The sequence below is a fragment of the Nicotiana tomentosiformis genome, chromosome 6 (genome assembly GCF_000390325.3).
Source record: "Nicotiana tomentosiformis chromosome 6, ASM39032v3, whole genome shotgun sequence".
Classification (NCBI taxonomy): Eukaryota; Viridiplantae; Streptophyta; class Magnoliopsida; order Solanales; family Solanaceae; genus Nicotiana; species Nicotiana tomentosiformis.
Window position 1 is genome coordinate 106104440 of NC_090817.1, and position 23753 is coordinate 106128192.

Below are 23753 nucleotides of genomic sequence, written 5' to 3' on the forward strand. Positions count from 1 at the left end.
GAACATTATTTGGGCCTGATCAAATTTGTTTAAGCTGGCTGAGTTGAATCGTGGACTATTCGACTGTTGAATGAGTTTACCAATATTAGACTGAGGAATTTATACAGAATACTAACATTTTTACAAGTAATTTAAATGAATTACAACCATTTTTAAAATATTACATAAATACAAATTATTTCAAAATTTTAACTTTTTATAAAAAAATTATATACCACTTTTCATATCCCTAATATATACTCTCTCTCTCTCTCTCTCTCTCTCTCTCTCTCTATATATATATATATATATATATATATATATATATATATATATATATATATATATATATATATATATATAATTGTATGGATGAGGTATGGTTTTTGAGTAGTTGACAAGCTACTTAATATTTCTATCTTTATAATAGTATACAATATATACCTAATATTTCTATTGTAAGTATACAAGATGGAGAATGAATTCGAAAGAATGAACGAATCCCAAGCTAGAGTGCCTATTTTATGGAGGAGGCAGCATAATCATGAGTTGTGTTATATTGGTAACCTAATGTATTTTATGGTATATATTTATCATGTATTAGTTGTAGAATATATTATTTTATCACTAGTTATAGATTATGAAATATTTTATGAATCTATAGGTAATTATAAAAGTTTTCCGAAAGAGGAATTTATACAAAATACTAACCTATTTGAAATGAGCCGAACCGAAAATACAGAAAGTCCAATTTGAACTTGAAAATGTCAAATCCAACAGTCATCACAAAAGGATTGGATAAGGAAGAGAAGTTACTGTAACTAACCAGGTTATACCGCGCGATGATCATTCTTTGTAAGCTCAAACGGTAGAAGAGAACTAATATTAGATCAAATAAAAGTTAACATAGCATGGACTAACAAAATATAACGAACACCGCAAGGGACCTTAAAATAGGACCAATGGAGCAAGAGATTTTTCTTCTTCTTTTGAGACAAATAAGTTAACTGCAACCACTTTTATTACATAAAAAGAGACGAGATCTGTCCAAGTACATCGGAGAATGAATTAAACAAATGAATCAAGAAAACTGCAGGATTCCGCAACCGGAACGAAATTCAACACCTCTTCTAACAGCCTAAAATGTGTAACAATATGCTTTTGGGTCCAAATGTGCAATAATATTAGTTACAAAACAATGGATATTAAGGAGGTAGGAGGAAAGGCAGCTGGGGAAGCAGCTATCACTGAGTTTTGTTTTTCTACTAGATGTTTACAAGATATATATATAGTTATTCGATCACTTTGCCTGCACAAATCCTTTCAAGCTGTTACGTATTAACTGCTAGAAGTACTGGAGACTATTAAGTCACCTTCTGTTGTTGCCGAGGCAGCTACTACAGGGCTGCTACTTGCGGAGATTCTCTCCTCCGTGGATCCACCGTCCTGTTTGACCAAATCAGCATCAGCCACAACGGTTGTGCATGCTATATTAGGTGTACCGGAACCAGAGGCATGATCATCAAGTTGCCTAGGCCTATTAAGGGCATTGCAGTGAGGGCAATAGTACGTTACGTAGGTGAAGTCTTCTTTCCTAGCAAGTCCTGCAAACAACGGAAGAAGTTTTATTATACACCTTTTTCCGTTTTCTTATAGTGACTACGTAATTCACTATTTGTTATGTGAAACCCACACTGCTATATATGGGCCAATGGTCATATCATCGGATCTTACCATTGTGCATATGGCAATTTCCGCAGATAAGAGCATAAGATTGGGTTGGATCCTCTCCCACAAGCAATGCTGCAATTCGTGCAAGCCATCCCCCGTCTAGTGTGCTTGAACCTGTTGGATTGTAATGGTTGACAACCATTTGCTGATGTTGGTTCATACTAGAACCTTCATGCTGTACATCATGAATCATTTCTCCTTCAGAATGATCCAATGCAGCACTCTCTGGGCTACCAGATCTGGCTTGCTTCCTATTTCTCAGTCCAGCAGACTGCACGATTTCTACATCATTGCTCTTTCCAGCAGGGGCATTAGGCTTAGACTCATCTCCCAAATACACTTTCAACCCAGTATCTGCACCGAGCTTGGATGCAAGCACAGTGGCTGCAGCTGCCTTAGATGCTGGGTCAGGGTCATACCTCTGCATAAAAGATCTGAACAATGAAATCCCAAGCATCTCATACCGACTTGGGACATAAAGGCGCTTTGTAAAAGAGGTGAAGAGAAAGGAGTGAAAAAAGGTTATAAACATGTCTTCCCTAATGCACCTGCATGATAACTTATCTGTAACTAGCTTAGCACAAGCCATAAAACTGGCATATTGCTATCACCTGAATGTGCTGCCTAATGCAATTGCAAGGTTAACTTATCTGCAAAGAGCTCCGTAGAAGCCCTAAAACTCGCATATTGTTATTACCTGAATGAGCTGCAGCATTAAGTAGTAATTTGTTTTCTCTTTGAGTTCATCAATCTTGACTTGCCTTTCAGCTTGAAGCCTTTCCAAAGTTTTCTGATCCTTGCGTTCATCTGCAAGGCCACACGTGAAGGGTTTAAAATTGAAAATCAAAAAAATATAATTCATTCTAAGGCAAAAGCATCAATAGTATGAATCTTCAGCAACTTCTTAAACAATGTTTACAATGAATATCGTTTGAGGTGATCAAAAGGACTTGGTTGAAGACTCCTTTGACTTTCACATTCCCTGGAGTCTTTAAATATTCATCTGATTGCCAAACTGAAGTTACTCTTAACAATTCAATGCACACGTCCTCAAGAGAAACACAGAAAGGAGAGAAGCTCAATGTTGAGGAGTTGTTGTATGTTGTTGGTGCTTTATTGTTATAAGCAGGGTTTTGTCCTGATGTTCTACCTTTTCGCTTCTAGTTTTCCTGAGAAGAAAATGCAAACGAGATTTCCATCTTCTACCGCCACTAACTTTCACTTGAAATTCCATGGTCTCTTTTCTATCTTCTCGTACCCTCTGAACCACCATTGCCAACAAGTAGCATGAAGCTATTTCAGTCTTTTTTTATGAGGATCAAGCCTTTCCAGTCTTCCCACCATACTTAGTAGTAGTCCATTCTATCATATAACATCCAATCAAACACATTTTCCATAGGCCGTCTGTTTCGGATAGGTAAAGTTAAAAATTTCAGAGGGTTCCAACATACTATAAAGATGACACCCGGAATAAACGGCAAAAAATGGTCTGAGCTACACAGAGTCACAAAGTCAGCTTACCAAATATTATGCCAACTAGAATAACATGAGAGCATGCTCTCCATGCTCCAAAGGAGAAGGTGAACATGAAGATCCATATTTATTAAGGATCCTCTCTACCAGCAAATTCCCTTTGAACCAAGATCAAAAGTTACTTTAAAGAAAAATTGACCAGATTCAAAATTGTTTCAGCACGCAGATATTGTGAATCTAGAAATATATTGTAAATTTAGAAATACTTTAACATATAACTTCATTGATTCTCTTGACCTTCAGAACTTCTCAAATGTAAAATCACCAGAATCCCGTTTATTTTATCTTTAAGATACAACATGATCTTAGAAGAAATTTTAGGAAATGCCAGAATAGAAATTTCATTGCATTTAACATGATAAATATATATTGTATTTGACTATTTATTATTGATTTGTTTACTTATGTATTAATATATGTTCTCTACTACAAACAGTCCATTACCCGACTATTAATCAAACATCTTCAGCAGGCGAAACCAACCAAGGTAATTTGTTGATAAACTAAACAAGAGACTGTTTGATAGATATATTTCATCAATCTTTCTGATACAAAGCACCAGTATATATATATATATATACTAGTATCTATAAACGTGCGTTGCACGTTAATAATGACACACGATGATTTAAATATTTACTTATATGAAGGAAGAAAAAATTTTAATTAATGAGAGAAATTTTATATATAATAATACAACAATCATCTAAATGTCGAAAAATATTATTACATTAGCATAATACGTGAATTCAAAATGAAAGGACAACATCAGAACTTACAAAAATGATCAATTTAGTCATGTTAATTAGATAATTATGTATTATAGTTTAAAGGCATCTAATATGATGGTACCTTACCGAATACTTCTTTGTAGACGATTTTTTTTGTGCATGTTTCCTTCTAATGCTTTGGTTGTTCTGCCATAACCAGAACTCTTGTTGTCGATATTAATATCCCTCTTAAAAGTGCAACATATAGTTATTCGTGCAAGAAAATATATTGTTGTAAATATCGTCCAATATTTAGGATGTTTGTCCTTGTGCTTTATTTATTATAATTACAAAACATAAACATATTGAAAATTATTTTTATACAAATTTAAAAGGATATTCTTTAGTTTTGGAAGACGAAAGTTAATTTCGGGGATAAACACATACTTAGAAGCACGTTGACCAATATCATAATTTCTGCATGTATGACTTTATTGTCAAAACTTCTATATACTAACTGTGTACTATTACATAAGCTATTCGGCGGATCTAAGTTTTTCAGTAGCATGACGGGCATATTTTTCTTCAAAATCAACCTATATGCAATGGAAGATCAATTTTAACTTAGTCTATTATATATATGGTGACACTAACATAAGTAAGAAATAATAAACTTGACAGCAAACCTGGATGGTAGAAGGCCATTTGATATTAAAGTATTTAAGTATTCTTCTTGGTAGTAATTTTGGTATTGATCATCTTATGCTGAGTTGAACCTAAAACATATTTTGTTTTTACCACAAAACTTAGCAATCAACCTGTTATTTAGTTGATCAACATATTCATTTCTGCTAGCTAAGTTAATTTCCATCATTTAATTTGCACAAATTGCATTTTAATCTAATGATGAAAATATTATTCTTATTAAATACACTATTATTACCCTTGGGGTTGATAACCAAATGTTCTGGAAGAACCAAATCATTTATTATGGGGTGCTCTTCTTGGTTTTCAGCTAGAAGCAAGAAGTCACTGAATATTGGATCTGTTCTTACTTTTATATTTTTTGTCATTTGAATCTTTTTCATTTGAGGCCATAAGTATAATTTTGGCAAGCTAGCTTTTACAGTCTCTGCTTTTGTCGATTTTGGAACTACTGATAATACATGACAGAAATTACCTCCTAAACTATTACTTTTCCACCAAACGGTTCATTGATATCCAATATATCTCTAAAACTCTAGGCAATTGTTCGATTCTTTGACGCTTAGCCATATGCCCTTCATCCCATATTATCAATTTGGATTTCCTTATAAATTTAGCACTATTGCTCTGCTTTGATATATTTGTGATGATTATTTCAGTTGTTCGAAGAGATATATCAAATCTAAAGTGAGTTGTACGACCTCATAATGAAATCGTTGATGGTACACCACTTGTTATTATTGCTAACTGTATCATGCATCTTGATCTGACATTTCCAAGTAATGCATGACATAAGAATATTATTTTGATTCCGGCGGAGGCATCTACAAAGGATAATCCCGCTATACCAGAATCGACTCTTTATAATATAGTCTTGAAAGCTTGTTTTTGTTCAGGATTTAACTTTGATTGTGCTTTCTCAATCATTTGTATGGACTTTTTAATACTATATTAATATTTTTTACTTTGTGGTCTAATTTTTTTTAACTCTCTAACGCTCTTTTTATGGAATAAATTTATGTACCATAAGATATTTTTTTTAACTTGAAAAATAATTTTACTCATATGATGAATTTAAAAAATAATTACAATGATTCTTTTGCTAAATAATTAATTGAAATTTTGATTATTTGGTCTTAACATAATAAAATAATTTATTTTCTTTTGATTCAGATTCTTAATTTTAGTTCATCTCTTGTTTTGAATATTTAATCGTAATTATAATTTTATCCACCATAAATTCTATTTTCAAAGAGTAAAAAGATCGATCTGACATTCCACTTTTAGATCTTTATGTTTGCAAAATCACTAATGGTATTGACTCTTACCAACCTTTTTCTTTCTCTTTCTCACATTTATATTCATAAAAAAATTCTTAGTTGTTCTTTAATAATTAGGTATATTTTTCAATATAGAAATCAATAATAATAAAATATTATTTGAGTAGGAAAACAGTTCAAATATAATGTAAAAATATATTATCGTGAGGATTTTTTCTCTCAATTTCAACGCTTTATGTAGTCCATTTAACATTACTTTTATTTTTTTCTTAGTATTGGATATTATCGAGCGATAACATATTACAAATATAGAGGATTCTTATGAAATTGATTTTATCAAACCTTCCTACATATTTTTAATAAGAATTAAATAGACAAAATTTTATTAATTTTTAAATTTTTAAATTAACATAGAAGTTATTGTAGTCCAAAAAAAAAGTTATTACAGTTATGTCCTTTCCCTATGAGTTCTTCTATTTAATATTTTAGGGCTATTTTGGCCTATCAATATTGTATTCGTACTTTTATAATAATATAAGCTCTCCTTTTTTTAAATGGATTTGGACAATATAATACATTCTCAAATTAAATTAGTAATTGAAGAATATAATACGTTTTCAAATTAAATTAGTAATAGGATTTTTTAAAGAAGTATATCCTAAAAGTAATAGGATTACATGGCTAAAAGTATTAGGATTATACTAATAGAATTTCTAAAGGTAATCATGTAGGATTTATAACCTGTATTATGTCCTAAAACTAATAGGAGTACAAGGCTAATGTGTAGAATTTCGGTTATGTCCTTTTATTGTGAGTCACTATGCTTAATATTAAAAGGTTATTTTTGTAAACTAACATTATATTCATGCTTTTATAATAATATATATATATATATATATATATATATATATAGAGAGAGAGAGAGAGAGAGAGAGAGAGAGAGAGATACTAATAAATGGGGAAAAAAAATTACTAGAAGTAATCTCAATCTATTAAACAAAATGAGCAACATTATCTATTCAAAAGAGCGGCAAAAAACAAAAAAGTCGTGTCTATCTAAAAACTTTATGAAAGCTACCTAATGAAGCTAGAAGTTCGACCCACCTAATACTGAATGCAAATGTTTCTGCCTAGGCAGTTGACTTTAACAACTTAATATTATTTCTAACCTCACCAGCCTTCTTTGAAACTCTACTTAGTGAATCCATTGGCATGTAAGCACTCAGCAGTCAATCTACCTAGCTTTATCATTTATTAAGTCAACTCATATTGTATAAATAACAAGGGATGCTCTTCCCTAGGTTAAATTGAGTTGTGAACCGTAGGTTCGAAATTTTAACAATAGAACTTGAGAAAAAAATACTTGCATTATCTCTCAGTTATCTACTAATTTTGCCCACTGAAATCCAACCCTACTTCCACTGCCAGCATTAGAAGGAAAAGAAAGAAATGAGAAAGGACAAATTATATCTTCTAATGTTATGAAGGTTAGCCACACTGGAAAAGAAAAAAGAAAAAGAGAAAATGGAAGGAACTACGCTAGAATTGGGAAAAAAGAATTATTTGAGAACTTTGAGAGAACTTGAACTACGTACTCATCCTCGTGAAGCTTCTGAGAGCTGAATATGTAATGAAGGATGAGCCAGGCAATAGAAACATTGGTAATACTCGCAATGCCCTCATTTTCCAGTTTAGCACGAGTGATCTTGTCATCATAATAGCATAAACCACTGCCATAACCTGAATTGAGATAACCTCAATACTACACACATAAGTAAATATGTAATATAATATGTGGTGAAGGGATAAAAAAACTCGAGCAGACTGACATACATATAACATCAAACACATTGATCACAACATGAAAAATATGTTTCCTCATATGTGTATGTGCAATTTCAATATAGACTCTGGCACGGTTAACAGCACAAGCTGGGTACTTCACCTCATTAACGTGCCGCTTACGTGCATGTACTAAACTGCTACTGTGTGCAACTCGTAGCTCATAAGCTCTGTTTTAGGAGAGCATCACCAAATATACTTGACGAATAATTTTAATTGTTAACATAACATTATGAATCAGTATGTTAGAAAATAGGAATAAGGAATTAGAAATTTTATACTAGAAAATTGGTCGTTAAATCTGAATTCAAAATTTGAATGGTTCAAATCCCATCACAAAGAAAAGGGTTTTCCCGCCTTTAACTAGTCTCTCACATATCCTATTCCTCCTTCCCCTGAAACAGCTCCTTCACCCGACCTTCAACATTGGTTCAAGTCTTTTGCGGAATCATTGCCATTCCAAAACTACACAAACTGAACTATAAGTCGCATTACCAAAAAAAATAAATCATCAAGGCGTGATTTCTCCACTGCAAAACCTCCAAAATAGGCAGAGAAAAATGAAAAGGTGCGTGGCCAAGGTGCTCCCTGATAAGGTATCATGATGCACCAGTTAGTCTTTATGCTACATGAGGTGGAAGAAAGGAGAATCTTTTCTCTACTTTTCATCATTCCCTGAACAATCTCTCTATTTTAACTTTAGTTGTTATTTTAACTTTCGTCAGTTTTTTTTAATAACAGTGGTGTCCGAGCCAGCTTGCGCGCACTTCAACTAATTCCATGGGATACCTGCTACCTCTCACCAGCAACAATACCATGTAACTCTGTCCACCAAGCTTGGACAAATGGGAAGAAATTACCTAGCTATTTTTCCTCTGCTGGAATTTAAACCTGAGACCTCATGGTTCTCAACCCACTTCATTGAGAGTTCATATACCATTTAAGTACTTTAGCATCTTCTAGTGAGTTCCTAAAAATACTGGGCAATGGGCTTCTAATTTGAACATTCATGTTTCCATACTTCATCTTGATTCATGCAGTATTAGACGTCAAGTTATGACTCATGAGTTTTTTTTTTTTTTTTGGCGAAAAACTTGTTTCAAGAGATCCATGGTTTAGAACATCACAATACCAATAACTTTTACATTGATTTTTGCTAAAATGTGTATCTAATACCTTCATTTTTACGCTTAACCAAAGTCAATTCCTGTACATCCAATATCATATACTGACACTATCATGCCATAGCGTAGATGATTTTTGAAGCATTCAATGGATGCAGCGGTAAAATCCATGCACCCATCCAAATAGGATATGCGTGTTTTCCTTTATGATCAAATTAGACGCTGGAGTGACATGAGTTAGATGCGTCATTGTTCATGGGCTTCCTATCTTCCAAACTATTTGAGGCAATAGAGGTTAGCACCTAAGTCCAGTCTATGTGCTACCTGTGCTTGATAGTATCATGAATGCACACACCACCAAGAGTGAGAACACAGAGATCCAAGTATTCTCTATGTACATCTCCATGGCATCTGTGAACGGAAAGCGTATTCTGTTTTCAGCTCAGTTACAGAGTCGATCTGCCTCTGCAGCATACAGTGCTCTTCCCCGATCATCAAACCATCGGCCCCATCTCAACCATGTGGTTACTAAGGCAATTAATTGATGGCTCTTCCACTTCCTTTTACAACCCGCATCCTTGGTACTAGTGTTCTAGCAACTGTCTCTGGATCTTCATAAATGATGTTAAACATTTGTCTATTTGGATAGTCGAGCCACTCAGCAAAAGGTCAGTTAGGACCATGCCCGGAGAGGCCGTATGCACTCCAACTTTTGACCGCTTGCACTCGTTCAGAAGGGATGATTGAAGCTGCCCGAGACCACGTTTTGTTGATCCATAGACAGCTGTTAGAGGGGTGCTAGATCCTCCAGAACCTGCACCATCCATGTTAAAGGCATGTCCACCTTTGCTTTGGGTTCTCGTGATTTGGATGGCTTCTTTAGTGCATAGTATAGAACCAATCAGGTTTGTGGAGACAATCTCTTGAATACATTGTCGGTAAACTGCAGCGAGGGTCGAAAACCTTTGTTTGTCCCAGTGTTGTTTACCCAAATGTCAATGTAACCAAGTTCATCTGCAGCAAACTTGCCCAGCTTTCTAACATCAACAGGTTCAGAGACGTCACAAGCCATACCACCAACTTTTGCATTTGCCAATTTTTTTCTAGCAGAACCAGTGGCAGCATTCACAGCTTGCTTCAGATTTTCCTCAAGCTCCTTGATGGTCAAATCGACAGATTCAGGGCTGCGAGCTATGTTGCTCGGACTCTTCAAAAATGTTGTTGGGTGTGTGTCGGATCCTCCAAATTTAGTGTATTTTTGGAGGATCCGACACAGGTGCGGCATCACTTTTGGAGAGTCCGAGCAACATAGGCTGCGAGAGGTAATAATGACACGGTCTCCAGAAAGGAAAAATTTGCGGGCAAGAGCTTTTCCTAGTCCCCTTGTACTTCCAGTTATAACGACATTATGAACCCCGGCTCGAACAACTTCATCCAAAACCAAATTGAAGCCTATCATAGTCCCGATAAATAACTCCCCCAAGCCAGCTATAACATATCAACTCATTCATCTGGCTATCTCCACCTAACAGCTGAAATGCAACGAACATGACACACCTGTGCTCATCATTGTGATGATATATCTTCCAACATATAATGCCAACAAGAATAATATCTCCTCCAACTTCTGAATAGCTTCTTTAAACTTCTTTGTGGTTCTCAAACTCGGCTTCGAACAACTCCACACAGCAGACCTAATAGTTCCAACCAATTTGTTCACAGGTTTCTTGATTTCACTTCCCTTCACATATTCATCCTCAGACTTAAAACTCCTGCATGGTTGTACAACAATTATACGACGACCCTTTACAATCAAATGGTCCCACGTAGTCACAACTCGCGGGAGAACATTCCTGGACGGCGGTGGGTGGCCGCTGCTACGGTGGTAGTAGTGGTGGCACTCTAGTGTTGACACGTGTACCTTTGCCATCATAACCATTTATCAGATAAATAAAAGAATTGGTGCACTTTTTCTTATTTGTTTACAAAGGTTTGTATGATTTCATGAAATATGTATCCAATTTTTTTGGGGTTTGGATTTGGACTGTGTGACGTCATGCGTAGTTTTCTTAATATTCATTTTAATAGGTAAAGAGGTTGCACCAGCCGGAGACTCATGAGTAGTTTTCTTTAATATTTAGCCATCATTGTTGAAGTATAGGAAAGTGAGCTGCTCAGATCCACCTCCGTAAGTTCTAAAACAGTGGTTGAGAAATATCAGATGATATCTATGGCTTCTTAAACAGAAGAATGCAGTTGCTTTGGATGCTCTCCCACCCTCATCCTAGGGGTTCATTCGAGGAAATATTAGGTGGGAAATTATTTCTCTTCCCTCATTCTCTTCTACTTGCTTTGTGCAATTAAACATATTTCATTCCATCAAATTCTTCCATTTAAGAGTCTCTTCACTTTACCCAGCACTTAACATCATAAATCAGTATCCATCCTTAGAACAACACAGTTATGTTCTAAGTCACTTTTCAATTTTCACAAACCAGAACAATCTCAAATTGGCAACGAACCTTTCTGTTATTCTTAACCCACAAAAGACCATTTTCTCTATTATTTCGGCCACAAGAAACACCACAAATCAGTCAAAGAATCCCATTCCCTCTACTAAATCTAGAAGAGCCATTTACATCATAACATAGTTTATATCTTTTAGCAAGAATTATTCTAACACTTCTCTGCCCCAAAACAGCTAACATTTTTCTTCCAAGGGTTAGGAGAAATTTATCTTTGAGTAAATCTACTGACTATACTATTTAAATTTTGATATAGAGAAGTTAGAAACTTCTCATAACATGTTGTGGCAACAAAACCTGAATATAAAGGAGATAACTTTCCCCAGTAAAAGAAGACAAACTGAATATGTCAAATGTCAAATGTCAAATGTCAAGTGATCATTAACGGCAAGATACACAAACAAAAAGAAAGAATTCAAAGGCTTTGGAAAGGTAGAGATTTTTCAGCAGGCTTTGGAAAGGTAGAGATTTTTCAGAAGGCTTTGGAAAGGTAGAGATATTTCAGGATAAAGAATTTCAGGTTTTTTTCCCCTGTTATTCAGGACACATTAGAACAGCAGAATACAAAATGGTAGCATTACCTCGAAAAGTACAGAAAGTATAATGAGATGCCTAGTCATCCTTCTCCAACGATGAGATCGTTTTGTTATTCTGGCAATAACAGCAGCCTCCTCCTTGGAAATATTTTGCAATCTCTTCTCAAAGTCATCTTTGTGTGAACCAAATAGACCATTCCATATTCTTGACAATAATCCTTTCTTCTTTTTCGTTTTTGTCTTTGCTTCATTATCTGTAGATGTGACAGGTGCAGTGCCAGTAGTATCACCAAGATCTTTTTCAGACGCTGTAGCCATTTCCTTCAAGAAAAGACCAACACCATGAATCGTTTTTCACATACATGTTTTATGTTTATGGTATGAGGGAAGACCAACACAATGAGCGGGGAATGATAGGCCATAGGAACATTTATGTAAAAATGTAATGTTTTATTAGTACACATAAAATTAACATTATACAGTACCAACAAAATTACGAAAGATTACGCCTACTCCTTCTCTATGCACCGTTTGGTCAGTTTTAACATTAAAAGATACTTATTAAAAATTTTTCAAACCCCATTTTCCTTTCTTTTCCTTCATACCTCCTCTCCTCCCCACTATATAGTCATTTGAAACATTTGAAAATGCTTCTACCATTTGCCAATGACATCCAGCTGAGTTCTTTATTGCCAATTAAATATCAAGTGCAATTATTCATTCTGTAATATGGCCAATATTTTGGCTAATGGAGTCCATCACACATAAGCACAAGCATCTTTACAAAGTGTAGACTTTGTTGGCAATATTCTTTGGGACCCAAAAATATTGCATTGTGTGGTGTACATCATTTGCACAAGTTCTATCTCTTCTTTTACACCTAAGAGGCCAAGACTTTTTTGCCTATAAAAGGGAAGGCTATTAGTTCATTTTAAACACACCAACAAAACTTGAGTCTTCATTTCTTGTTTCTTTCTTTCCTCCTTTATTAAGAGTGTTTTGTATGAGAGTTAAGTGTTGGGAAGCACTTGTGTTAACCCTTTCTTTGGAGTAATCTTGTGAGGTTATTCTCTTAGGGTATTTGGGATTAATTAGAGTATTTACTCTAATTTTGTACTCTCTTTTGTACTCTTGTTTGTATAGTGAAATTGCTCCTCTCCGCTTGTGGACGTAGGTCACTTTGACCGAACCACGTTAAATTTGTGTCTTCTTTATATGCTTTAATAGTCGTTGTTATCAACTTCCATTGTCTTTGTTATTGTTGTTATACCGTTGTTTGGCTAAATTCCGCACTACCCGGGTTCCCGATCCTAAAAAATTGGTATCAGAGCCGGATCTAACCGGGTTAGTTTCAATAGTCAAAATGACTCTAACAAAGACCTATGTTGAGAAATTTGACCGAAGTGCAAACTTCGGAATGTGGCAGTTAAAGATGGAAGCTATCCTAATTCAGGATGGCTTAGACTTGGCGTTGCAAGGAAAGGAGAGGAAGCCGGATAAAATGACGGACGAGGAGTTTGCCATCATAGATAAAAAGGCAAAATCAGGTATCATCTTAAATCTCTCAAATGAAGTTTTACATGAAGTTTCTGTAGAAACCACAGCCAAAGGCATGTGGGAAAAATTGAAAACCTTATATATGAAGAGGACGGTGAAAAATAGACTTTACATGAAGCAGAAGCTTTATACAATTCATATGGGTGAAGGTACCTCTATTCTCTCTCATCTTGATACCTTTGATTCCATTCTTATGGATTTGAATAATATAGATGCTAAAATTAAAGATGAGGATCAAGCCGTGTTACTGCTTTGTTCTCTACCCTATCTTTTAAGCATCTATGATTTATGCAAAGGATAATATCTCTTATAACGATATTAAATCTATCTTAAAATCAAAAGAACATATAGATAGTGATATTACTGGAGAAGCTAGTGGAACTCGAGCGGAAGTTGGCTTGTTTATTAGGGGCAAATCCGACTCCATATCCAGATATAATAATTTAGAGGGTCGCTATTGTCATAAGAAAGGTCACATTATCTATGAATGCTATAAGCTGAAAAATAAAGAAAAACATAAGGAAAGGAAAAATGAGCACAAAAATACTGACACTGACGAAGCAAGTGTAGTTGCTGATGAGACTGAGGGAACTATTTTTTTAGCAACTAATAATAGTTTCAAATCTAACAATGAGTGATTTTAGATTCGGGTTGTTCTTATCATATGTGTCCAAATTGGGATTTATTTACCACATATGAATCTATTGGAGGTGGAGTTGTCTTGATGGGCAACAATGTTGCCTGCAAAGTTTTTGGAAAAGGTACAATCCGAATCAAAATGCACGATGGTGTGGTGAGAATTCTCACCGATGTTAGACATGTTCCTGACTTGAAGAAAAATCTCATCTCTTTGGGCACTCTGGAATCTTTTGGGTTAAGTACACAAGTGAAGGTGGAGTTCTGAAAGTTTCTCATGGTGCTCTTGTGATCAAGAAAGCACACATATCTGGTTCGTTGTATATTTTATTGGGATCCACTGTTATAGGCCCTACTACAGTTTCGGTATCAGACAACTTGTCTGATTTTGATGGCGTTAAATTTTAACATATGTCCATTGGGGCTTTTGCGGAGAGGGTGGAGCAATTTTACTATATCATCCAAAATTAGGCCAAAGTGGAGATTTATAATATGGCCAATATTTTGGCTAATGGAGTCCATCTCACATAAGTATAAACATCTTTGCAAAGTGTAGACTTTGTTGGCAATATTCTTTTGGACCCAAAAATATTGCATTGTGTGGTGGACATCATTTGCACAAATTGTATCTCTTCTTTCACACCTAAGAGGCCAAGACTTTTTTGCCTATAAAAGGGAAGGCTATTAGTTCATTTTAAACACACCAACAAGACTTGAGTCTTCATTTCTTATTTCTTCATTTCCTCCCTTATTAAGAGTATTTTGTATGAGAGTTAAGTGTTGGGAAGCACTTGTGTTAACCCTTTCTTTGGAGTAATCTTGTGAGGTTATTCTCTTAGGGTATTTGGGATTAATTAGAGTATTTACTCTAATTTTGTACTCTCTTTTGTACTCTTGTTGGTATAGTGAAATTGTTCCTCTCCGCTTGTGGACGTAGGTCACTTGACCGAACCATGTTAAATTTGTGTCTTATTTATATGCTTTAATTATCATTGTTATCAACTTCCATTGTCTTTGTTATTGTTGTTATACCGTTGTTTGGCTAAATTCCGCACTACCCGAGTTCCCGATCCTAACACATTCCAAATTATGCATAATCTCTCAATAACATAGCTACTAACAGTTAATCTTCAGAGTCTACTCTATGATAAGGAATATTTAACGTGGAAAAAGAATATTCCTATGTTTTAACAGGTTCAGAACCCATAAGCAGGCACTAGGCAGATTAATTTAATCTAACCGTAAGAACTATGTTTTCTTCATCAGTCCACTATATATATAGCAACTTCGAGAGATGAACCAGCACTTCCGTATTAAAAAAATTCATCAGCAAAACAAGGAACACAGGAAAAACAATTGCACGATCCAACAAAAAGAATTTAACAATTCAACAGAAAACCAATACGTTAAATCAAATTTAGGCTAACAGTGAAACGCAGTCATCAAATTAGCCAAATTCTGCGCGAAGGCTATTACCTGGTTCCAGAGTCGATTGCCGAAGGAGATCAATTTCAGAGCTGTAGTGCGATAATGCTGAATTAAAAAAGAGGAGGCGGCGACTGCATAGATATGCGTTGTGGTTGCCAAGTCCAGCAATAATAAATCAGAATAAGAAAGAATTAAAGAAGGGGGAGAAGGAAATGATGACGATGATTGCTGAATTGGCGCCGTCACTTTCTCTCTCTGTCACTCTCCAACATATTACAAAAGGGGGAAATGGTAGAATCATACAAGAGATACTCGCCTGACGCCTCACATATGTATATTTTTAACCAATTTCGGGAAACATCCTTAGCTATGAGGTCATCAATTCAACTTCTATATCAGGAAAAGGTCAAATTAGCCTTGTATTATGGTAATCGATCTAATATTACCTACAATTAACAAAAAGTTTCGTTTTTGTCTTTAAACTTGTCACAGCATAAAAGCAGCCCGGTGAACAAAGTACCACGCGTTCACACAATATTGGGCAAAAGCCAAATCCAAAAAGATATAATATAGGCAATCTATCCGATACAAGCATTAGTGGCTGATTCCACGGCTCAAAATCGTAACTTATAAGTCACACGTAGTTAACTTGACTGTTAATACAATTTGCACAACGTATCTCACAAAGAATAACTGTAAATTATAAATGGTAAATCTGAAGTTATATTAACGACAAGAATAAATATGAGACGATTTGCTAATAATGAAGTTTTTTGATGCAACAAAAGATAATAATTGAGTAATTTCAAATAGTACTAAAGAAAATTTAAATGTTTTCCAAATTTTTATTAAATCATTAATTAGTTATCTATGTTTCGTTATTGGTTATTTAATATTAATGTTGTAATTTAATCTGTAAAAGTTTTAGCAAATTAGTAGGAACAACATAATAATGTATTTTAACAGATGGTGAAAAAAGAAAAACAGCAAAAGTCTAAAATTCTTTTAGTTTTTTCTTTTTTTTTCTTAGAATGATAGTTATTGATCATGCTCAATTATGCCTTATAAAAAGGACTAAACGATCGATGCAAATATAATCCGGTCTAAGAGTTCGAATCGAATCCCACAGAGAACTAAGATTTTGCTGTAACTGTTAAGTATCACTAAGAAAACAAGTTCGAATAATTTCTAAACTATAAATATTAAGATTTTATTTTCTAACTAAATAACTAGCAAATTAAAGTAGTAAATTAACAACTAGAGTAACTAAAGGGTTGGAGACAAGATTAAGGAAGCCTAGAGTTATGATTTCCCCAATTATCGGAATCATCCCCGCTACATTTTCTATAAATTCGCTTAAGTATTTTCTACCGATCGTGAGTACTTCGGGTGTCGTAATTCTCTTTCGAGCAACTACCACAATTTACTAGATGTATTCTTCCGAACTACGCTAGCTGGCACCGCTCACTAAAATCGCACTAAGGTTTTGTTATTCCTAATCTCATCTTTAAACCCTTCGTATTGATTTCTCACATACGGTAGGAGTGATGTTGTTCAATAACTACCTAAATATGTACCATTTTCTAAGTAACACACACTAAATAGGCACATGCCGGAGAATAAAAAAAAAGATCTCAAGACAGTCAATTGAGGGCCCTTCAATCAACTAAGATAATCACGTAGTTGAACAAGTAGATAAAATCCAATGGCAAAATTAAATTAAACGCAACAGAAAATCATCCTCCAAAAGGTTTCATCAAACCCTAGATAAAAGAATTTAGCTACTCATAACCACACTAAGAATCATGATATTAATTGAAAGCATTAAATTATAGATTAAGGAAGAATAACGGAGAGAAAACTCTTGTGATCCCTTACTTCCAAGTGTTCCCGCGGCCTTTTTCTTCTCCAATAATGCATCTCCCCTAAAATAGGTTTAGAACCCCTTTTATACATGTTGGGGGCCTGTATGGTTGAAACTACCAAGTCCTAGCCGAAATAGGACGAAATCCGCCCTTGGGCATTCTGCTTTGTGCCTGGCGCGAACCTCACCGAACTTTTTCCACTTTTGTGCTCTGTTGCCTTAGTGTTTTGGTTGTTGTGTGGCGCGAACCTGGGCACCAAAGTCATACTCTCTCCAAATTCTTTTTTTTTTACTTCAATTTGCATACAAGCTTGCCAAATCACGTCCAATTAACTCTTACACATATAAACACCATTATTAAGCTCGAGTCACAAATACTAATGATGGTAGGCTATAATTGCGTATTTTTATCACCTATTACACTCTAATTTACTGCACTTTAATTGAGTTTGAGCTTTAATCGCTAGTGTTTTGCACTAATTATGCGTTTTATGTCTTGTAGGAGTGATTCCATGCTTTGTAGATGTTATTGAATGAATTCAAGCTATTATGGAGCTTTGAAGTGTGAGTAAAAGCCCAAAGATATAGTTTGGATCGTGTTCGGGGATCAACGGACAATAGTGCACTTAACGAGAGAAACGAAGAATTGAGCAGGAGGCTACCCAGGTGCACGATTGCGCACTGGGCGTGCAAGTAGAGCAGTACACTGGTCAAGGTGCGCGGTCGCACACGTCTAACTCCGGAAACTCCTCCCAGGCCTATTTTTGTAATTTCAGAGATGACTCTTTTGGATCTATATGAAGCCCAACTTGATTAAAACAGGGGATCTGGACTTTTATGGGGGAAATTTGGATCTATAGTGGCAAAATAGGAATTGGAAGAATACAAGCACAAGGAATCCATTATTCCTTCCTCACTCAAGATCCGGGTTTGGATTGAATTTATGTTTTCCTATACTTTAGTTCCAATTGTGAAGAACTTCTCCATGTCTATGGAGTAGATCCTTTTGGGTTTTGACTAGATTTTGTGTATTGATGATTATTTATGGATCATAACTCTATTTTTATGTATTTGAATAGTTTTTGAAAGATTTAATTGCTGCATATATATTCATTTGTTCTTGTAATCGAAAGAGGCATGCCTTGTGATATCTTTGCATTATATTATTCGTTAACTTCATAGATTCTTCTAAGTAATCGAAAGAGACTTGTTGAATCATTGATTAAACCTACTTAGAAAAATAATCGAAAGAAGTTTTTCAAAAGACCGATTCACTACGCATTCTTGCATATCTTCACAGTACTTAAATTGGTTCATATCGTGAGGTTAAGACTTAATCGAGAGAGGAGTTCTTGCTAAAAGTTTGAACTAATAATAGAGTGAATTTGAGAGATTCACTTGGTCGTTGAAAATAAATTATCTAGAGTTAGATCCCGAATAATTATCTTGCACCTATCTTGTCAAGACCCTATTTTCTCCCACTGATAACCTTAGTTGTTTATTCTTTGTTTCGATAGTCACTAGTCAATAGCTTTAGATTCTTAATTAATTTCAATCCTTAGGCATATAAATCTCAATTGTTGATCCTCCTGGATAGTAATCAAGCTGGAAACTACGAGAAGACTGTTTAAATCCAATCCCTGTGGATACGATAATACACTATACTATCTTTGACTAGCGAGCACAATTTAAGTGTGTGTATTGCGCTCGTCAAATTTTAGTGTCGTTGCCGGGGATTGGCAATCAATAGTGTTGAAATATTTTGTAGTGCTAATTGAGGAATTTAGTTTTTTTTTTTTACTTTTAATTCGTTCATCACGAGTTTCTCACTTGTGTGCAGGATACAGGTTGATTTCTCTGGTGTATGACGCGATCCTCTTCAATGGAATTGATACCCTACGAACTAGAGCTGGAAAGACGCCTGCGACAACTGAGAAAAGAAAAAGACTTAATGGAAGAATTCTTGGTTCGACCTTTGACTCATGATAACATGGAAAATCGAGAAAACGGGGGGAGTAAAGTTAGATGCACGAGAAGCAGCACAACAAGAAGCAGCCCGAAGAATCGTTGATAAGACTGTCAACCATGATGGGGGTCGAAGATTCAATCTAAACCGAACCTTGGTTGAAGATCAGTTCGAGAATGCAGCACCCAGGACTGGGAGATCATTGGGTAACTATGCCAGGCCCGTATATAATCAAGGACTGTCAAGTGTTAGACCCCCACCCATAGAAGCAAACAACTTCGAATTGAAGTAAGGCTTACTTCAAACTATCCATAACAAATGTACTTTCAGAGGGGGGATGAACGAAGATCCTAATACTCACTTGATGAACTTCGACGATATCATGAACACCTTTAAATACAATGGAGTATCAAAGGATGTTGTCTACTTAAGGGCATTTCCTCTTCACTGAAAGATGACACAAAGCAATGGCTTCGTAGCTTACCCACAGGTTCTATCAGGACATGGGAAGATATGACCAAGAAGTTTCTTGACAAGTACTTTTCGGCTGCAAAAACAGGAAAGTTCAAAAGGGAAATCTATAATTTCTGCCAGAAGGAGACAAAAATGGTTTTTGAAGCTTGGGAATGATTCAAGGAAATAGTCAGAAAGTATCAGCACAATTGAATTGATTTGTGGATGCAACTCCAGGATTTTTGGGATGGACTGACACCGTCCTCGCGACGAACTCTGAATACTGCATGTGGAGGTCCACTAATGAAGAAAACACCAAAGGAGGTTGTCTTAATCCTTGATGAATTATCTGAGGATGCTAACCAGTGGCCGACTGAGAGTAATGATAGAAGAAAATCAATTGGGGTTTACCAGGTGGACCCTAACACATCCATGCAAGCCTAGTTAGACACTATGGCTAAGGAGATAAGAAAGCTGACATTAGCTAAGGTACAAAGTGAGCCGCAAACAAAATGTGGCTTATGTGGATTGGGATACCCTACACATGAATGTCAAGCATCAGCTAAGGAAGTCAACGCAGTGGGGAACTTTAATAGAGGAAACTACCAAGGCGGTAATAACTATAATGTTATGGGTCAAATACATCCAGTTTTTTCGTGGAGTTCACCTAGTGGAATCTTGAATTCATGGAAGCAAAATAATCCCAGGCCCCAATGTCAAGGACCACCAAGTTTCCAAAACCATCAGAGACAGCAATACCAACCACAACAACCAAATCAGTCTAGTATGGAAGATATCATGAAGGCATTCATCAATAAATCAGATGAAAAATTTAAAACTCGGGGGACAGCCACTCGAGAGCATGGCACGACCATCCGGAATTTAGAAAGTCAATTGGGACAAATTGCAAATATGTTATCTGAGAGGACTCCTGGGACTTTGTCTTCTGACACTGAAAAGAATCCAAAAGAAACAATCAAAGTTGTATCTCTGAGAAGTGGCAAAACATTGGTTGATCCAGTGGTGAAAGCTAGACCCGAGATGGTGAGAAATCAGGCGAAGACACCAGTGGAGAAAAAAAGTGAAGAGCAGAAAGGTCAGAGTAGTAGGGTACAAATGGAGATTTAAGAAAGTAGACATATGTCAGCTCTGCCATTCCCCCACAAGATGAAGCGAAAACAATTTGACAAATGTTTTGGGTGATTCTTGGAAATGCTCAAGAAACTCTATGTGAACATTCCCTTCACGGAGGTACTCACTCAGATGCCTGCTTATGCAAAGTTCTTGAAGGAAATCTTATCTAGAAAGAGAAAACTGGAAGAGACAATTGTGGTCAAGTTGAATGCCCACTGCAGTGCCATATTACAAAATAAAATTCCCCAAAAGTATGGAAAACTAGGAAGCTTTACCATACCATGCTCGTTGGGGAGTGGAAAATTCGATAAGGCCCTCTGCAATTCTGGTGCCTCTATAAACCTAATGCCTCTATCTGTATTCAGGAAACTGCAAGGTGAGCTTGGAGTGATTAAATCAATACCAGTATCTCTACAACTGGTTGACCATACCACCATTTTTCCTGAGGGAATCATTGAGGATATTCTAGTGCAAGTGGACAAATTTGTTTTCCTCGTAGACTTTATTGTGGTGGATTTAGAGGTGAAGAAGGAAGTGCCTTTTATCCTGGGGAGGCCATTCTTATGTACAGGCAGAGCTATCCTTGATATCTATGAAGGACAACTTATGCTCAGAGTAGGTAGTGAAAAAGTGATATTTCAGATTAATAGGATAATGAAATACCTAGTGACGAGGCGTTCACCTACTCGTGTTTCAAGCTGGATGTGGTTGAAGAATTGGCTGAAAATTACAAGTTTGATAAGCTTGTAGAAGATACTCTAGAGATGTGCATTACTAAGTCTAGCACAGTGGATGATGGAGATCTTGAAATAGAGAGAGAGGTTGAAGCTCTTGAAACTAAGAATCAAGTGGTTGATGAGGAGAAATTAAAAGAGGAGGCATCTAAGCCTAATGTGGAATTTAAAAATCCTCCCCACACACTTAAAATATGCTTTTCTTGAAATTAACAATTTTCCTGTGATTATTTCTGCTGACTTGACAGATACACAAGAGCGACAGCTGGTGGAGCTACTGAAGAAGCACAAGAAGGCCATTAGCTGGAGTATACCTGATATTCAAGGAATCAGTCCAGTAATTTGCATGCACAAAATCATGTTGGAAGAAAATAGCAAACCAGTTTTGCAGCCCCAACGCAAGCTGAACAAAAATTTGGAGGAGGTAGTACACAAGGAGATCATAAAATTGCTAGATGCGAGAGTAATTTTACCATCTCTGATAGCCAGTGGATTAGTCCAGTAGAAGTTGTACCTAATAAGGGCAGCATGACAGTGGTGAGAAATGAAGATAATGAATTGATCCCCACAAGAACAGTCACTGGGTGGAGAATGTGCATTGATTATAGAAGGTTGAATGATGCAACAAGGAAGGACCACTCCCCACTCCCCTTTATTGATCAAATGCTAGAAAAAGTGGTTGGACATGGATGCTATTGCTTCTTGGATGGGTACTCAGGATACAATCATATACTCATTGCCCTAGAAGATGTTGAGAAGACCACATTCACGTGCCCGTCAGGTATTTTTGCTTACAGGAGAATGTTATTTGGGTTGTGTAATGCACCTGCCACTTTTCAGAGGTGCATGATGTCTATATTCTCTGACTTAAATGGGAAGTGTCTAGAAGTATTTATGGATGATTTCATCCTCTTTGGTGATGACTTTGAAGACTGCTTGAAGAATTTAGTGCTCGTTCTTGAATGTTGTGAAGCCACACACTTGGTTCTTAACTGAGAGAAGTGTCACTTCATGGTGAAAGAAGGAATTGTCTTGGGCCACAAAGTAACTGCACGTGGAATTGAAGTTGACAGAGCCAAGGTGGACGTAAATGCTAGGCTCCCTCCACCAACTTTTGTGGAGGGCATAAAGAGTCTTTTGGGCATGCTGGATTCTATAAGAGGTTCATCAAAAACTTCTCCATCATTACCAAACCGTTAACTGCATTTCTAGCAAAGGATGCCAAGTTTCTTTTCAATGTGGAATGCTTAAGAGAATTCGAATTGATAAAGGAAAAGCTGGTAAGTGATCATATTATGGTGACACCTGATTGAAGCCATCCATTTGAGATGATGTGTGATGCCAGTGATGTAGTTGTAGGGGTAGTTCTGGGGAAAAGAAAATATAAAATGTTTAGGCCTATTTACTATGCCAACAGAACATTGAATGATGCTCAAGTCAACTATGCCACTACTGAGAAAGAGTTCTTTGTTGTGGTCTTTGCTTTTGACAAGTTTAGATCATACGTAGTGGGGAGCAAAGTGACTGTACACACAGATCACTCACCTTAAAATATCCGTTGAGTAAAAAGAAGTCCAAGCTGCGTCTGATGCGGTGGGTGTTGTTGCTCCAAGAGTTTGACTTGGAGATCAAATATAGGAAGGCCACAGAAAATCAAGTCTCTGATCATCTATCTCGACTTGAGATACCCCCAGTTAAAACAGTTGACGTGAGAGAAGAGTTCCCTGATGAACAAATATTCTCCATTCCTGCGGTCTCTGAAAGACCACCTTGGTATGCTGATTTAGCCAATGTTTTAGCTAGCGGATAGTTACCACGTGACCTCTCTCGTGATCAGAAAATGAAGCTTCAAGGTGAGGTAAAAAGTTATTTTTGGAACAAACCTTTCTTGTTTAAATTGTGTGCAGATGGTGTGATTCGAATATGTGTGCTTGAAGGATAGATGGCGAGCATTTTGTCTCATTGCCATGATGGAGCAGCTGGAGGACACTATGGTTGAAATTGCACTGTAGCTAA

The 23753-nt window shown here is 36.0% G+C and overlaps 2 protein-coding genes and 1 pseudogene across 2 annotated transcripts; 1 reads left to right on the forward strand and 2 right to left on the reverse strand.

The window, feature by feature from the left end:
- Positions 1-982: 982 nt before the first annotated feature.
- Positions 983-15961, reverse strand: LOC104104999 (uncharacterized protein At2g24330-like). The gene is made up of 6 exons (XM_009613228.4): positions 15635-15961; positions 12011-12286; positions 7534-7678; positions 2408-2517; positions 1714-2131; positions 983-1583 (listed from the first exon to the last, which is right to left on the reverse strand). Exons 2-6 carry the CDS (start codon positions 12281-12283, stop codon positions 1318-1320), a joined length of 1212 nt encoding a protein of 403 aa, XP_009611523.1. The 5' UTR covers positions 12284-12286; positions 15635-15961; the 3' UTR covers positions 983-1317.
- LOC104104998 (probable chlorophyll(ide) b reductase NYC1, chloroplastic) lies at positions 7686-12002 on the reverse strand (annotated as a pseudogene).
- Positions 15962-22748: 6787 nt separating the features above from the next.
- On the forward strand, positions 22749-23547 carry LOC138894530 (uncharacterized). The gene is made up of 3 exons (XM_070179232.1): positions 22749-22899; positions 22950-23017; positions 23236-23547. Exons 1-3 carry the CDS (start codon positions 22749-22751, stop codon positions 23545-23547), a joined length of 531 nt encoding a protein of 176 aa, XP_070035333.1.
- Positions 23548-23753: the final 206 nt, after the last annotated feature.

Bases quoted from the DNA above. Each gene is read 5' to 3' on its own strand.
- LOC104104999 (XM_009613228.4), bottom strand. From the start codon at position 12,283: ATGGCTACAGCGTCTGAAAAAGATCTTGGTGATACTACTGGCACTGCA. The intron at 7,679-12,010 runs GTAATGCTACCA...ATCTCAATTCAG, and splicing joins TACTTTCTGTACTTTTCGAG to GTTATGGCAGTGGTTTATGC. The intron at 2,518-7,533 runs GTACGTAGTTCA...GTGGCCTTGCAG, and splicing joins CAGAAGCTTCACGAGGATGA to ATGAACGCAAGGATCAGAAA.
- LOC138894530 (XM_070179232.1), top strand. From the start codon at position 22,749: ATGGTGAAAGAAGGAATTGTCTTGGGCCACAAAGTAACTGCACGTGGA. The intron at 22,900-22,949 runs GTTCATCAAAAA...CTGCATTTCTAG, and splicing joins CATGCTGGATTCTATAAGAG to CAAAGGATGCCAAGTTTCTT. The intron at 23,018-23,235 runs GTAAGTGATCAT...TGACAAGTTTAG, and splicing joins AATTGATAAAGGAAAAGCTG to ATCATACGTAGTGGGGAGCA.